The following is a 16965-nucleotide window of genomic DNA, read 5'->3' as shown; positions in this document are numbered from 1 at the left end:
GGCTCTCTACCTGACAGGCAGCTCCCCTTACCCTCATCCCTTAGCTGAAGAAAAAAAAAAAAAAAAAAAAAAAAAAAAATTTTTTTTTTTTTTTGAGAGAGAGCTAGTGAGAAAGGACGTGCATGCACAAGCGGAGAAGTGGGGGTGTGGGAGAGGTAGAGGGATATGGAGAGAGTCTCAAGCAGGCTCATGCTGGCGTGGGCCTTGATTCCACAATCCCAAGATCATGACCAGAGCCAAAAATCAAGAGCTGGACACTCAACTGACTGAGCCACCTAGGAGCCCCACTACCCACCCTGCCCCCACTGAATTTCTAACCAATGAGCCATTAGAGAGCTTCAGATGCTACCTCAAAGTGTTGATTTCGCATGAAGCCCAGGGCTTCTTTAATCTTCTGAATTGTGCTGGGCCCTTTTCGACTGAAGCTGCTGGTTGGCTGCCCTCGATCTAGGTAATCACAGCTTTCCTAGAGCCAGAAGAAAGAAAGAAATAGCAATAACATTGTTACTTGTTTTGTCTTACCACACATGAAACTATTTCATGTCAGAGGATAACTTTGTCTGATAAAATCTAGAAAAATCTCTCATACACCTGCAGACACCCATACTGTCCTGTACTAGGCACAGAGATGTTTGGGGCATGGGAGGAGCAGGTCTTCAGCTTGATGAAGTGGCTTCCGGTTCATGTTAAAATGAGGATCTTTTTTTTGGGTACCTGCAGAGAAATGGTTGGTGTGGCAAAGGCATTCCTGTAGATCCAGTCAGCTTCCTCTTCTAGTTCATCATCTTCAGCCCCCTTGACTGGAATGGAGCGGAGCTGCAGGGGATAAGACAATGAGACTGACTTTACCCTGTATCCCGTGTAGGAAACACATATACCATTTACATATACCATTTCAGGACACAAATGTGTGTTCCACACACACACATTTCCAGCACCGTCTTGGCACGAAGTAGACACCTTATATATCCTACTAAAGAAAGAGTGCCATTTCAAGAAGCATAAGCAGCACAAGAGCCTTCTCTAAAACCTAGACTCCCTGCACTTCCTGGTCAGATGGGGTTCAAAGCCAACTTCCTATATACCATTCAACATCAGATTACTACTAGATTATTTCTCTGCTACAACCCCAGGAGCAAGGAGGCTCAGGGCAGGCAATGACAGATTGGCAGAAGGAAAGAAGCTTTCTTACCTGGAATCTCTCAGGCAGGTCAGTGGCTCGGATTTCATTGTCTTGATCTGTGAGGTGGCTGCTTTCCAGCTCGCTGGGCTCATACATCTCAAAGATGCTCCTGCGGCTCACACGTTTCTTGGTGGTCTTCTTGGGGCGCACTCGGATCTCACCTTCAGCCTCATCATCCTCATACTCATACTCTTCCTCCAGTTCTTCATCATACTCATTGTATTTCTCAAACTCGTCATAGTCAAAGTCCACACCAAAAATCTCCTGGGCTTCCTGCAGGGCCCTGTGGGTGACAGCAAGAGGCATTTGGCTTAGGCTCTAGTGAGAGGAAACAGATGCAGCCCATGCAGAGATCCTCTGCTTGCCCCAAAGGAAACCCAGAATGTTAAGAGAAAGGTAAATCTTAAAAAGCATACTTACAGTGCAATAAAGGCTTAGTTAGGGAAGATTTCTGGGAAAACTATTATTTATGGAAGATAAAAGCCCATGGTTGGTATGTGCCAGTGTTGGGAAATCAAACAGAACAAGGGCAGGTAGGTCCATATTCTGCTCAGCAGATATATCTTCTGCTAAGGCATTACAGTATCCTCTTAGAGCAAAAGTTTTCTTAGAAGAAAATTACACTTAGAAGGCAAATGTTTAAATGAATAAACATGGAGCTACAGGAGCAGAGGGAGGCTGGATGGAGGCCTACACACGTGACTCCACCCTGATTCCACAGCGGCCCTATAATGTAGAGAGCTCTCAGGGCTTCTAGGAGCAGTGTGAAATTCTTGCCTAGTAAAGGTTATCTAAGGCAAGGAAGCCAAACAGTTAAGAGCTGGGATGTCCCAGTTTTGGCAGAAACCTCACTTCCTCCTTCCTGACTGTACCTACTCAGATGTCTGTATCACCACCCTGTACCAGACCCCACTCACGCATCTGTGTATCCAGGTAGCTTTTTCCGCCACTTAGGTTTTTTCAGGGGCTGTCCGTCATCATCCACAATAAAGTCATCGATGTCTGGGCAAGGAAGGAAGGGATTAGTGCTCAGAGGCAGAGCATGAACCAGGACTGAATGGCTTTAATTTTTTATTTATTTATGATAGTCACAGAGAGAGAGAGAGAGAGAGAGGCAGAGACACAGGCAGAGGGAGAAGCAGGCTCCATGCACTGGGAGCCCGACGTGGGATTCCATCCCGGGTCTCCAGGATCGCGCCCTGGGCCAAAGGCAGGCGCTAAACCGCTGCGCCACCCAGGGATCCCCTGAATGGCTTTAGTTCCTACCATGTAGGAGGCCAGTGAGAAGAATAGGGAGGCTCCTAAAAATGAACTTTCTGTCAAATGCTGCAAGCCCTGTAGCTGAAGAATGGTTTCCCATCCTGCTCTTAGGGTCTATGCAATCCCAACACCCACCCAAACACAGGCGTTCCTGCCTGATGTCACATACCTGATTCTTCATCATCTTCCTCCTCCTCCTCTGGAGGAGCCATGGGGGCCTCCACAGCTTCCTGCCCTTCTTCCCCTTCCCCATCCTGGAAGATTTCCTCTGCAATAGCCTCTTTTTCATGTTCCTCTTTGCCATATTCCTCCTCGTCGTCATCCTCGTCATCTGACATTTTTTTGACACGTCGGTATTTTTGCTAGGGGTGGGAAAACCTGTCTCATCAGGGCCTGAGGAGACTAGCATAATGATGCTTGTTTTCTAGTCTCATTCTCATATCCCCACCATAGTTCCACTGACCAAGGGAGATGGCAAAGAACACATTAAGTTATGCTCTTTCAGCACTAAGGCCCACCCCTGAAACTCTGACAGGCCTTTTTCTAACAGGCACCCAGACGTGGGATGCAACTCTAGTCTCCATGGCATAAGGACACGGAGCAATATTCTCTTCTCTGATGCTTCCCAAATTGTTCTGGAGGTGTCTTCTCCCCCCAAATCACTCAATTTCAAGGGCTTTTTCCTTCATCCCCAGGGACAGAGACAAAGAATGACACTTACTCCTCTTTTGACTTTGACACCCAAATTCTCCTCAATGAGGTCAAAATCATCATCCTCCAGGCGGTCATCAAAAGATGCTGGAGAAAACAAAGTGTTACCCATGGTGATGTGGAGGCCCCTTCTCCACTGCAACTTCCACCCCAGCCTTACTTGACTGAGGAGAGACTACTCACTGCGTTTTCTCTTCTTGTGGCCAACATCATCTTCTGAATCACCAGAGTCACTACCCTCATCCTCCTCCCCTTCATCTTCATCATCATCATCATTGATAAAGCCTTTCAGATTGCCTTGCTCATCCTGATCATCTAGGTTCTCTTCCTCCTCCTCCTCATCTGGAAAACATGTATGTTTGAAGCATAGAGTTTGGGTAACGGGTTGGGGTGGGATAGGGCCACCTGCTTAAACTGTGATTCTCTTTCTGCTCTAAACCTAATGATATGGGTGCCATGTTAACTTTTCAGTCTCACCTGAAGATATAAAACATGATCACTAACTTAGAGCAGCAGCATCTGGAAAAGTAGTATCTCCTTTCTATGTTCACCATCTGTCTTTAGGCAAGATGATCCTCCTAATTATTTGGGCTCTTCAAAGTCCTACTAGGAGTTTTAGAGCCACCAATAATCTTTGTTTCCATCTTAGTTTATAAATTCAGCAGCCATATGATTTCTTCTATCTATAATTCTTTTAATAAAACTTGTATTTACTTTTCTGTCTTTAAAGCCATTTCATGATTCTACTCTGCTGAGGATCCTAATGGTTGGGTTTGGCCAGAGAAATAGAAAACTGGGCACATAAATACCAACACTGCTAGGTCTCTCAAAGAGGAAAACATTATGTATATATTTATTTGTTGGTTTACTCTCTGTCCCCTCCCACTAACATAAACTCCATGATTGCAGGGTCTTTATTTCATACTCCAATTCTAGGCACAGTGCCTGGCATACAGCAGTCAGATGCTCAGTAAGTATTTGCTATAAATTACTGAAAATTCTCAAGCTGGTACCTCATGTGTGATAACTTCTGTGCTCAGCCTGAGCCTCTCATCAGCAAGAATCCAACTATCCAAAGCTTAGCAATAGTGGGGAGAAGCTTGAGGCTGGGGCCTCCTCACCGTCATCCTCCTCTTCCACAAATTTCTTGGTGACTCGGGGCACCACTTCGCCTTCATCATTGTACTCTTCCTCTGACTCCTCGGCCTCGCTTTCCACAAAATCAGACATGTTTGCAGCTTCTCACCGCCTGCCTAAGGATGACTAAAGAAGGAAGGAAGATAAGGATAAATGAGACACATGACTTTACAGAGTGTCCTTAACTCTTTCCACAAACAGCCTTTTAGCCACAAGCCACTGCTCTGCCCCCTCAATCATTCCCACCTAAGGAAGAGACAGTTAAGAATCAGATGGGTTGGGATGCCTGGGTGACGCGGCAGTTTGGTGCCTTTGGCCCAGGGCGTGATCCAAGGGTCCCGGGATCGAGTCCCGCATTGGGCTCACTGCATGGAGCCTGCTTCTCCCTCTGCCTGTGTCTCTACCTCTCTCTCTCTCTCTCTGTGTCTCTCATGAACAAATAAATAAAATCTTAAAAAAAAAAAAATCAGATGGGTCCATTTCATCCATTTTCCACTCCTCCCATGGTTACTCCTCTTACGTGCGCCTTTATTTATTTTTTTAAATTTTTAAAAAAGATTTATTTATTTATGATAGAGAAAGAGAGAGAGAGAGAGAGAGAGAGAGAGAGGCAGGCAGAGACACAGGAGGAGGGAGAAGCAGGCTCCATGTCAGGAGCCTGATGCGGGACTAGATCCTGGGACTCCAGGATCGCGCCCTGGGCCAAAGGCAGGTGCTAAACCGCTGAGCCACCCAGGGATCCCCTACGTGTGCCTTTAAAAAGATAAATGATTACACCGGACTTCTCTCTACATAGCTAGCTGACTTGAAAATCAGGAGTTTGAGCTGCATGGGTCCACTTACTGATTTTTTTCAATAAATAAGAGTATTGTAGATATATTTTCTCATCCATGTGATTTTCTTAACATTTTCTTTTCTCAGGCTTACTTTAAGAATATGGTATATAGTGCATATAATGCCCAAAATATGTGTTAATGAACTATTCAGGTTGTGTTATGTTATCCCAGGCAATGGTAAGCTATTAGTAAAGTTTTTGGGGAGTCATAAGTTATATAGATTTTTGGGGTGCCAGAGTGGCTCAGTCAGTTGAGTATCTGCCTTCAGCTCAGGTCATGATCTCAGGGTCCTGGAATCGAGCCCTGCATCAGGCTCCCGGCCCCGTGGAAAGCCTGCTTCTCCTTCTTCTGCCTGCTGCTCTCCTGCTTGTGCTCTCTGTCAAATGAATAAATAAAATCTTTTTTTTTTTTTTTTAAGATTCTATTTATTCATGAGAGACAGAGGGAGAGAGAGGCAGAGACAGAAGCAGGCTCCATTCAGGAAGCCCGATGGGACTCAATCCCAGAACCCTGAGATCACGCCTTGAGCCAAAGGCAGACACCCAATTCCTGAGCCACAAGCATCCCTGAATAAATAATATTAAAAAAAAAAAAAAGTTATAAACAGATTTTTGATTGCATGGAAGGCCAGTGCCCTAACTCCTGCACTGTTCAAGGGTTAACTGTATACCAAAGAATTTTATCTCACTCATCATTTAGGGGCAAGGGCAAATGAGGAAAAAATTTAATGATTATGTAGGTAGGCATTTGGTGGCAGCAGGGAGATTCTATGAATTGCTCATAAGAAATTTGGGAAACAAGTGCCAACTTAATGACAGGCACTTTCATACACACTATACCTGGCTGCTGACAGAGTCAAAAGGAAAATTCTTTTCAACAGATTAAATAATATTTCATGAACTTGAGCCCACTTGTGTGACTACTAGTTGGGAGCATTTGGGTGAAAAGGGGGTCTTTTTAGAAATATTAGATTCATAAACCTATTTTTACATTTACCTTCCCAGCAAAAAAACTTTGAATGTGACTTTCATGGTCTACAAAATAAAGGCAACATAGTTAAATACAAAGATTGCTGGGCTCAAGAGTAGAGATCAAAACCTGGTCCCAGGGATCCCTGGGTGGCGCAGAGGTTTGGCGCCTGCCTTTGGCCCAGGGCACGATCCTGGAGACCCGGGATCGAATCCCACGTCGGGCTCCCGGTGCATGGAGCCTGCTTCTCCCTCTGCCTATGTCTCTGCCTCTCTCTCTCTCTCTCTCTGTGTGACTATCATAAATAAATTAAAAAAAAAAAAAATAAACCTGGTCCCAACATCTACTAGATATATAAACTAAGCCAATTATTTAATTTGTCTGGATATCAGCCTCATCTGGAAAACAGGAATAGTGCTACCTACTTTGCCGAGTAGTTGAGACTATTACATAACACAGAGGGAAAGAACCTAGTTTACAGTTTCAAAAAATGTTAACTGAGTCTGATTTTGAATCTTGGGGTTAATTTTCCTCAGCATTCTACAATTTTGTACCAACAAATCCCAATTTTGTCTTCTACTTCGCTGCTTTCAGACTCGTCCAGAGCCTGGAAATGGCAGAACCATAACATGGAGTTTCCTGGGCCTTGTAGGACTTTATTTTACTTAATTAATTTGATTGATTTATTTGACAAAAGAGAGAGACAGAGAGACAGAGAGAGGAAGAGAGGAGAAAGAATATGAAGTAGACTCTGCACTGAGCACAGAGCACAGAGCCCAATACAAGGCTGGATTTCACAACCCTGAGATCAGGGCCTGAGCTGAAACCAAGAGCCAGAAACTTAACTGAATGTGCTTACCCAGGTGCCTCAGGCTTTGCAGGACTTTAAAAAATAGCACACATCACACACATCATAACATCAAGATCCTATCCTGAAACCTGAAGCTGGCTGTTGATAAACTCAGCATCAGTCCTCATCTTGTCCTGAATTATGGTCCACTGTGTATGTGCCTGTTTTTCACACTTAAGACCATAAGCTTCTGGGGCAGCCCCGGTGGCTTAGCGGTTTAGCGCCGCCTTCAGCCCAGGGCATGATCCTGGAGACCCGGGATTGAGTCCCACATCGGGCTCCCCACACGGAGCCTGCTTCTTCTTCTGTCTGTGTCTCTGCCCTCCCCCTTTAATAAACAAAATCTTTTTAAAAAAATATTTATTTATTTATGATAGACATAGAGAGAGAGAGAGGCAGAGACACAGGCAGAGGGATAAGCAGGCTCCATGCCGGGAGCCCGATGTGGGACTCGATCCCGGGATTCCAGGATCGCGCCCTGGGCCAAAGGCAGGCGTGAAACCGCTGAGCCACCCAGGGATCCCCAAATAAATAAAATCTTAAAAACAAACAAACAAACAAAAAAAACCCATAAGCTTCTGGAAATTAGAGACCCTACCTAACAGAAGGGCTAAAAAAACCCCATGAAAACAAATGGCAACACAAGAGGCATCCCACGGCACTTTGTGATTCTGTACTATGTAAGCTGCACCCTTCTAGGTGTCCTGTACAAAACAGGAACCACTAAATATCTGTTAAATAAATTACTTACTTTCTCATACTGTTGCCACCTAACCAAGGAAAGATGGCAGTGGGATGGGAGAAAAGAGGAGGTTGGGTAACAGTTACCAGAAATGGTCTGAGCTCTAGAAGGAGCCTTAAGTGCTAGGGCTCTAATTCTTCTGAAAATTACTCTTAGTGATATCAACTGATACCACAACCAATTAATTTAAGATTGACTGAACTCAAGGAAACAAAACTGAAGATACCGTGTTCTGGTGGAGAGAGAGGGGCAATGATATGGTCTTATGTTCAATTTCAGGTTGAGGTTTTAGATGTTATTCAAGTATTACTGAATGACTGCCAGGTACATACATTCTGCTAGGACCTAGGAATTCGAGGAGAAAACAGGATTATTTGTTATTGAGGAGTGGATTTCTGGTAGAGGGAGAGAGATATGAAAACAAATAAGGACCAGAGGGGGTGCCTGGGTGTCTCAGTTGGTTAAGTGTCTACCTTTGGCTTGATCCCAGGGTCCTGCATCAGGCTCCCTGCCGAGCAGGGAGTCTGCTTCTCTCTCTCCTGCTCCCCTTGCTTGTGCATGCTGTCAGATAAATAAAATCTTTTAAAAAAATAATGACCATAGAACAATTTTATGTATTATATGTAGAGAATAGGCATGGGAAAAGAATTAGAAACCAACCCACAACACTCACACAAAACCCAAGCAAGACTAATACAGGCACTTCCTTAAAGCAAAAAAAAAAAAAAATAAAAAAATAAAAAAAAAAAGTACCCAGAGGAACAGTACTTACACATCTACCAGGTTCCAGACACTTAAGAATACCTATTAACCCCTATGCTGTCCTAGGAGTTATACTGCACTTCTCTCTGCATTCAACAAAGGAGATGACAGAGACAAAATAAATCACTTGTTCAGGCTGATACAGATATCCAACACAAAAGCTGAGGTTTGAGTTAAGGTGTGTCTGATTCCAAAGTCACAGTTGTTTCTACTATATCAGCAGGTCTCAAAGTATGGTCCGGGGACCACCTTCTCTCGAGCATACGGTGGAGTTTTCCAGAGGTAATATAATGTGTTGTATCACAACATTGAATGCAAAAACAAATATGAAAATCCAGCTATATTCTATTAAGACAGACATTAAAAAGATGGGGGGGGTGGGGCACCTGGGTGGCTCAGTTAGTTAAGCATCTGACTCTTGGTTTTGTCTCAGGTCATCTTGTGGTGTGGGATTGAGCCCTGCATTGGGTGGAGTCTGCTTGTTCCTCTCCCTCTGCTCCCCCTAATCCTCACACTCCTATGCACATGCTCCCTCTCAAATAAATAAATAAAATCTTTAAAAAGATTTGGGGAAAAAAAACAACAACATTGCTCTTCTCACTACTTTTGTTTTGGTTTCATAAAAGCATTATTTATATTAAGATGTAGAGGACTTACTATCACCCCCCCCACCCACACACACAGCTTTATTGCCATATAATAGACATAAAACATTGTGTAAGTTTAAGATGTATAATGTGAGGCTGCCTGGGTGGCTCAGCGGTTGGGCGTTGTCTGCCTTGGGCTCAGGGAGTGATCCCGGGATCTGGGATCTAGTCCCGCATCAGACTCCCCTTGGGGAGCCTATTTCTCCCTCTGCCTATGTTTCTGCTTTTCTAGATCTCTGATAAATAAATAAATAAATCTTAAAAAAAGGATGTATAATTTATTAGTTTAATATACCTGTATACTCCCAAATATATTTTTTTTTTTTTGGTGCTGGCTTTATTATGACTGTAAAATGAATATACTCAATTTTTAAAAAATATTTTATTTATTTATTTATGAAAGAGAGACAGACACAGAGACAGAGAGGGGTAGAGACACAGGCAGAGGGAGAAGCAGGCTCCATACAGGGAGCCTGATGTGGGACCTGATCCAGGGACTCCAGGATCTCACCCTGAGCTGAAGGCAGGCGCTTAACCGCTGAGCCACCCAGGCGTCCCAATATACCCAATTTGAATTTCTTATCAAATCAAAATGACACATTAAAATATGAAAATATCATAAATATCAATAGATATAACTCACATAACCAAAACATCTTTGCAATTTTAAATTATCCTTAAGAGTGTACAAGTGTCCCAAGATTAAAACATTTGAGAGCTGCTATGCTATATAGTTGTGAGACATCCCACAGGGCAGTGATAAAAGTCTTGCGGTTAGACTGATGCTCCTTTTCCCCCAAGATTTCTGTGTCCTTAAGGTAATTTACTTTGACAACTGCCAATAGTGAGTATCTAAAAACTGCTAATTAAATCTCCTGCTCTAATTTTAATCTTGACACCACCCCTCCACCCCCCGCGGAACTAAGCCATTATTGGGTACAGCAGCCTCCACACATTGCTTGAATTAGGCTATCAGACCCACAAATTCAGTCTTATAAATCCTCAACATCTTCACATTAAATGCCAGCTCTTACAGACCAGATGCCTTCCAGTCTACTTAGAGAGAAACAGCCTACCTGATGAAAACAACAGCTTTTTCCAGTCCCGGGGGGTGGGGGGGCAGCTGGTGCTCTGTGCTACACGCAGCTTTCCTCCCATTCCCTAGGTTAGCAATAGAGTATATGCTGTGCTATAGCGGGGAATGCTTCCAATCTAGCTCACTGCCAAGACTTTCAGTTAAAAGAGGTGTGCCAGAAGCAAGCCTGACTTGCTGCAACTTGCAGGAGCTAGATGTGCGGAGGGCGCTGCAGCAGCACTGCAGGCTGAGGCTGGCAAGTAGCAACTATTCCAGAACAAAAATACTAATTAGCATATGATTATTATTATTATTAACATATGATATGGGATGAACCCAGCGGAGTTTAAATTTCTTATTTAGTACTTATGCTCCTGAATTTTCCCTATATTCAGACCATAAGTTAAATTTACTACTGAAATAGGTCTAGAAGGAGCAGGGATTAGTGAAAGGAAGTTTCTCCAGGCAGAAGGAAAGCTGCAGTACAAGATGTGGCTCAAAGGGAGAGGGTGGTGGTTACCATGACATTCTCTGGAAGGGGAATGGAGCTGGGATCAGATTGCCACAGGGAGGCCCCTGGTGGTCCCTCCTTTTGAACAAGATGATGTAGGAGGCAATTAAAAGGAGACCAGAGCAAAACAAGATGTCTGTTAATTCTCTCCACTGCCAGCTTCAATTAACATTTACTCTTATGTGCGTGCGTGTGTGTGTGTATATGTGTATATATATATATATATATATACATATACACGCATATAGAATTAAGGTCTGTGCTAAAAGTTAGGTATATAAAAAAGAGTAAAATATGCTTTTTACTTTGATAGAGTTCAAAAGCTATCTCAAAAAACTTATAAATGAAGTTATGACAAAGCATAATGAATGTTGTATTATAGTTATATACCAGGACTGAGAGCAATATAAGGAGAGAAAGGTCAGAGAATGCCTCAGAAAAGGTGATGCCTAAATTGAGAAGAGTTAAGCAGATAACCTGGAAATAGCAACATGAGCAAAGTCTTAGGTCTGAACGGGCCTAGCGGTATAGGGAACAGACCCACAAGTCTGGTGTGGAGTTTCTTTTTTTTTTTTTTTTTTTTTTTTTTTATTTATTTATGATAGTCACACAACAGAAAGAGAGAGAGAGAGAGAGGCAGAGACACAGGCAGAGGGTGAAGCAGGCTCCATGCACCGGGAGCCCGATGTGGGATTCGATCCCGGGTCTCCAGGATCGCGCCCTGGCCCAAAGGCAGGCGCCAAACCGCTGCGCCACCCAGGGATCCCCTGGTGTGGAGTTTCAACGAGAAGATATTCTGTATTTTATGAGCAAAAGCCCAGGGCTATTCCAAAAGTGTTCAGAAATGACAATCCAATGTGGAATCCAAAAACCTGAAAGTTTAATACGTGAAGTATTCAGAATCTACTTTAGACAAGTTTTTATTTATTTTTAAGATTTTATTTATTCATGAGAGACACAGAGAGGCAGAGACACAGGCAGAGGGAGAAGCAGGCTCCTTGAGGGGAGCCCGTGGGACTTGATCCCAGGACCCCAGGACCACACCACGAGCTGAAGGCAGACGCTCAACCACTGACCCACCTAGGCGTCCCCTAGACAAGTTTTTATTTTTATTTTTTTATTTTTATTATTTTTATTTTTTTTTAATTTATTTATGATAGTCACAGAGAGAGAAAGGGAGAGAGGCAGAGACATAGCCAGAGGGAGAAGCAGGCTCCATGCACCGGGAGCCCGACGTGGGATTCGATCCCGGGTCTCCAGGATCGCGCCCTGGGCCAAAGGCAGGCGCCAAACCGCTGCACCACCCAGGGATCCCTAGACAAGTTTTTAAACTTTAGTACTACTCCTTAAGAAAAATCCTAATCAAACCAAATCAAGATGTTAAAATAAAAAGTTAGGGGGTGCCTGGCTGGCTCAGTCAGTAAAGCATGCAACTCTACTCCTCACCCCAGGGTTGTGAGTTCAAGTCCCATGTTGGGTATAGAGATTACTTGAAAAATATACAGAAAAAGTTACTCTACCTATCGTCATTTTAATGTGCACACCACATTTATAGGAAATAACAATCTTATGATTTTTTAAATAACAGTATAAAAAACATTATTGTTGACGATGACTTACATAAGTAATTATTTAAAAATATGAGTTATCTCTTTTCTTTCCACGTTTCCTTGCAGAATAAGGAAAGGACAAAAGAGGAGCAGAAACTGAAATACGTAACCAGAGTCAAAATCCCTGCAACACAGGGAGGGAATAAGTTACTGAGTTTTCTGCCACACACACTGGGGAATATATAGTTCCTGCCCTAGCACAGGGGTCATCAAACCACAGAGGGCCAGATCTGCCACTGTAGCACAAAATCTAACACTGATGATATGTAAATGAATGGGAGTGGCCTATTTAGCCAAGGAGCTTTAGTTTACTGACCCCTGATCTAGAACTAAAGGAGTAATTGAAAGAACTGATGATCAAGGTACCATGGGAGCCTGTAAGAGTGGACTCCAATCCGGTTTTGAGGAAGTGACTTTATTTTTATTTATTGATTTATTTTTAAAGATTTTATTTATTTATTCATGAGAGACACAGAGAGAGAGGCAGAGACACAGGCAGAGGGAGAAGCAGGTTCCGTGCAGGGAACCTGATGTGGGACTCAATCCCGGGACTGCAGGATTATGCCCTGGGCCGAAGGCAGGCGCCAAACCGCTGAGCCATCCAGGGATCCCCGAGGAAGTGACTTTAAATAAAGATTGTAAGATTGTGGAGGAATTAGCCAAGGAACTGGCTTCTTTGGTGGTCATGTGAGGAGTAGTGGTATTGGAGAAGAGTACTTCCAGCAGAAGCCTCAGGATATGCTGTAGCAGGGACAGTGAGAGCCAGTTTGACTAGAGAGAGGGAGAAAGGTTCATAATGAGTTGGAGTGAAGCTCTAAGGATCTTGATAGGGTAAGTTAAAGATTTTGGACCCTAAAAGGTGCTGGGAAGCGCCTGTAGGGCTTTATTTTATTTTATTTTTTAAAGATTTTATTTATTCATGAGAGACACACACAGAGAGAGGCAGAGACAACCAGGCTCCATGTAGGGAGCCTGATGTGGGAACCTGATCCTGGGACTCCAGGATCATGCCCCAGGCCGAAGGCAGGTGCTCAAGAGCTGAGCCACCCAGGCGTCCTCCCTGCAGGGTTTTAAACAGAACTGACTTAGTTTACTTGGTAATTCAGCAAAGATTTATTTAATAAGTGCTTACTACATGTCAAGCATGTAGAAAACAAAAGTCCTTGTTCCTAGAATACTTGTATTCTGGTGTAAGAGACAAACCACAAACAAAATAAACCTTGGTGTAATTACGAGGAAGGAAATAAATACCCTCATCTCTGAGAGGGTGAGTTTAGGCTGATGTCAACAATGAGTAGGATGTGGTATCAAGAGCCAGAGGAAGGGATCCCTGGGTGGCGCAGCGGTTTGGCGCCTGCCTTTGGCCTAGGGCGTGATCCTGGAGACCCGGGATCGAGTCCCACGTCGGGCTCCCGGTGCATGGAGCCTGCTTCTCCCTCTGCCTGTGTCTCTGCCTCTGCCTCTCTCTCTCTCTCTGTGTGTGTGTGTGACTATCATAAATAAATAAAAAATTAAAAAAAAAAAAAAAAAAGAGCCAAAGGAAGAGATTCCTAGTAGAAAAGGTGGGCAAGAACTTGGCATATGGTAGGCAATGTCCCAAGGACAATGTGACCAGAGAATGGTGAAGGCAGTAGAGTTGCAGAAGGAGGGGCCTGTTTAAGTGGAGGCTCTGAAGGCCATGGAAAACCACTGGAGTGTTTAAAGCAAGGTGATATGATTAGACTGACCAGCTACCTGCAAAATGAACTGCAGTGGGATCTGGATGGAAACAGGAAAAACTGAGGATACCACTGTTGTAGGCAAAAGATGATGGTGGTTTGGAATAGGATAGAAGCAGAGATGGAGAACAGAAAACAGATTAGAAATATATTTTGGGGGCAGCCCCTGTGGCACAGCATTTAGCGCCGCCTGCAGCCTAGGGCATGATCCTGGAGACACTGGATCGAGTCCCACGTCGGGCTCCCTGCATGGAGCCTGCTTCTCCCTCTGCCTGTGTCTCTGCCTCTCTCTCTCTCTGTGTCTCTATGAATAAATAAATAAAAAATCTTAAAAAAAAAATGAAATATATTTTGGAAGAAGTGACAGGACTTACCAAAAGACTTCGGGAGAAGGATAGCAAGGGAAAAGAATCCCAGAGGATTCTCAGAGGTCTGGCCTTGGTACCATGTGGACGAGAGTACTAGTGAGACAGTACAAACCAGGTTTGGAATGATGCAAAAACTAAAATGTTCTTTTTGAGGGATGCCTGGTGGCTCAATGGCTGAACGTCTGCCTTTGACTCAGGGCGTGATCCCGGGGTCCGGGATTGAGTCCCGCATCAGGCTCCTGCAGGGAGCCTGCTTCTCCCTCTGCCTGTATCTCTGCCTCCCTCTCTCTCTGTCTCTCATGAATAAGTAAATAAAATCTTTAAAAGAAAAAAGTTAAAATGTTATTTTTATTATGATGTTAGGTTTGGGATGTCTGAGAGACATCCAAATGGAGCTATTAAACAGGCATTCTGTGTATGGATTCTTGAATATAGAAAAGGCTGGCTAGAGATTTGAACTTGACAGGTGCCAGCTTTCAGATGGTAATTAAAGCCATGAAACTGGATCACCTAAAGGAAGTAGGCAGAGAGCCCAAGATTAAACTCTGAAGGAAATTCAACACTTAGAAACTAGGTAGATAGCAAAAATGCCTAGCAAAGGAGACTGAGAAGGAGCAACCAGAGAAATGGAGACAATTCAGTAGTGAAGTGTCAATGAAACCAAGAGAAGAAAGCTGCAAGACAAGAGTAAACTGTGTTGCATATTTCAGGGATTGAGGAAAGAACAAAGTATCCATGATATTTAGCAATACAGAAATCACTGGTAACCTTGACCAGAAAAATTTCAACCAAGTGGTTATAAGAGATACCAGACTAGTAGAGTCCGAAGAATGAATAAAATTCAAGAAAGTTGACACACAGAGAAATCTGACTTTGAAGGGAAATCAAAAAAGTAGGAGGATAGTTGGAGGGGGATAAGGGGGATGCCAGAACATAATGTGTATGTCATGGCAACGTAGGACTGGGTGACTGATTTTACTGGAGAATAATAGGAAGAATCCAAGGACTTTACACAGGGTCCTGATCACAGTGCCACTTACTGAGATCAAGAACTTAAGACCAAGGGCAAATTTACTTGCCTCCAAAGACCGTTTCCAGTATAGCCCCTTCTTGTGAAGGGCTACTGAGGGACAACTGTGAAACGTGACTGAGCCTCTCTAGACTGCACCACTTCTAAACGTGATTAACCTCTAAATGAGATTTAAACCTCTTAGGGAGTAACTATGCTTATCTTATCTTGTAGCCATACAAGCCAGCTAAAGAAGAATGTATTTGTACTGGCTGAAGGGACACAAGTGATAGAAAAGGGATCTAAATTCAGAGGATAAGGAAACAATCACACTTTTGTAATCAATACACTTTAGAACCAGTCACTTCCAAATAAACAGTGCAAGTAGGCGTTTTTTTCTCTCGAAGAAATTAATCAAATTCAAAACTGTTTACACTCTCTATGTTCGTTAATAGCAGCGGTGTAACTCAATACTCCCTTGCTACTTCTGATATTACAGTGAATTTCCATGGACATATTATCAGAGAGCTTAGGCCTCCTCTTAAAGAAAAATAAGTATCACTTCTTGAAACCACCAAAAGGAACGAACTGCTCCAGCAAGGGACTGCCTGGAGAGAAAGGCAGAAACTGGAAGAAAATGAAGCTTTGACTTAATAGCCTATTCTGATGTTTGTGGTAGGCGACTGATGGAGGCAACCATCTATAAAAAGTTCTAATCTTATTTTTAACAATACCGAAAAAGATGGTATTTGGCATCGCCCTGTAGCCTGATGGCCGAGCTGCTGTAAGATCCGTAGATTTAACACCACCAGAACAAAAAAATTCGGTCACCTGATCCTGACTCAGAAGCCCCAAGTCCTTCCATTCCCAATCCTTTGGCGTGGCCCAATTTTCACAAGCTCTCGGGAGAAGGACGGAATCCCAGGAAGCTTGTTGATACAACAGGGCACCCAATTCACGGGTTTCGGGTAGCACAGGGTTAGGAAAAGCTCTGAGACTCTAGGCAACTACTCTGGTTTCCTTCTCCTTTCCCCCTCATAGAGCAGAGAAGGCCCGGAGGGCCCCCTTCTTCCCGCATACGGCTCCCCAGTACCTCTTCTCTTACGGGACCAGGCCCTAGGAGCCTGGTTCCTCACCTGACCGGTTTAGAGGAACACGCTTTCCAGTTCGAACTTTACCTGCCTGAAGCCGCCGCTACTCCGGTGCGCTAAGCCCCCACCGAGGAAAATGGAGTCGTCGAACCGAGACTGGGAAAGGATAGTACGGACCCACCGCACGGCCCCTCCGCCGCCACCGCCGCCGCTGCTGCGTCAACGTGCTACGTCACTTCCGGCTCCCTGTCACTGGGAGTGGGCGGGCTCTTTCTTGCTCTCTCTTCTCTCACCCGGCTCTCGGGGCTTCGTTTGGGAGGACGCGAATACTTGCCGTAGCGGTTCAGGAAGGTAAGTGTCACAGAGACTTGGGAACAGAGCTTCGGGATCGGAAACGTCAGGCCTCGCGGCTTCCTCAGGCCGCTCTAGCCAAAGGAACCATAAAGACTAGACGAGGGCTTTCTCATTTCCTCCTCTCTGTGGTTC

The 16965-nt window shown here is 44.1% G+C and overlaps 1 protein-coding gene across 2 annotated transcripts in view; it reads right to left on the bottom strand.

The window, feature by feature from the left end:
* The window catches only part of SUPT6H (SPT6 homolog, histone chaperone and transcription elongation factor), a 36987-nt gene extending 20042 nt beyond the window's left edge, over positions 1-16945 (bottom strand). Inside the window, exons 1-9 of one of the 2 annotated variants that reach the window (XM_038548256.1) lie at positions 16571-16945; positions 4276-4417; positions 3338-3496; positions 3165-3241; positions 2613-2805; positions 2101-2185; positions 1193-1466; positions 715-816; positions 350-466 (exon numbers count right to left, since the gene is read on the bottom strand). In XM_038548256.1, the coding sequence (XP_038404184.1) occupies positions 350-466; positions 715-816; positions 1193-1466; positions 2101-2185; positions 2613-2805; positions 3165-3241; positions 3338-3496; positions 4276-4384 (1116 nt within the window). In that variant the 5' untranslated portion in view covers positions 4385-4417; positions 16571-16945. Of the gene's footprint in view, positions 1-349; positions 467-714; positions 817-1192; positions 1467-2100; positions 2186-2612; positions 2806-3164; positions 3242-3337; positions 3497-4275; positions 4418-16566 lie in introns of both variants that reach the window. The other variant, XM_038548255.1, reaches the window with a different exon arrangement.
* Positions 16946-16965: the final 20 nt, after the last annotated feature.

Source organism: Canis lupus, chromosome 9, assembly GCF_011100685.1.
Source record: "Canis lupus familiaris isolate Mischka breed German Shepherd chromosome 9, alternate assembly UU_Cfam_GSD_1.0, whole genome shotgun sequence".
Taxonomy (NCBI): domain Eukaryota; kingdom Metazoa; phylum Chordata; class Mammalia; order Carnivora; family Canidae; genus Canis; species Canis lupus.
Note: the sequence above shows the minus strand (reverse complement) of the source record. Positions and strands in the feature narration are given on the sequence as shown.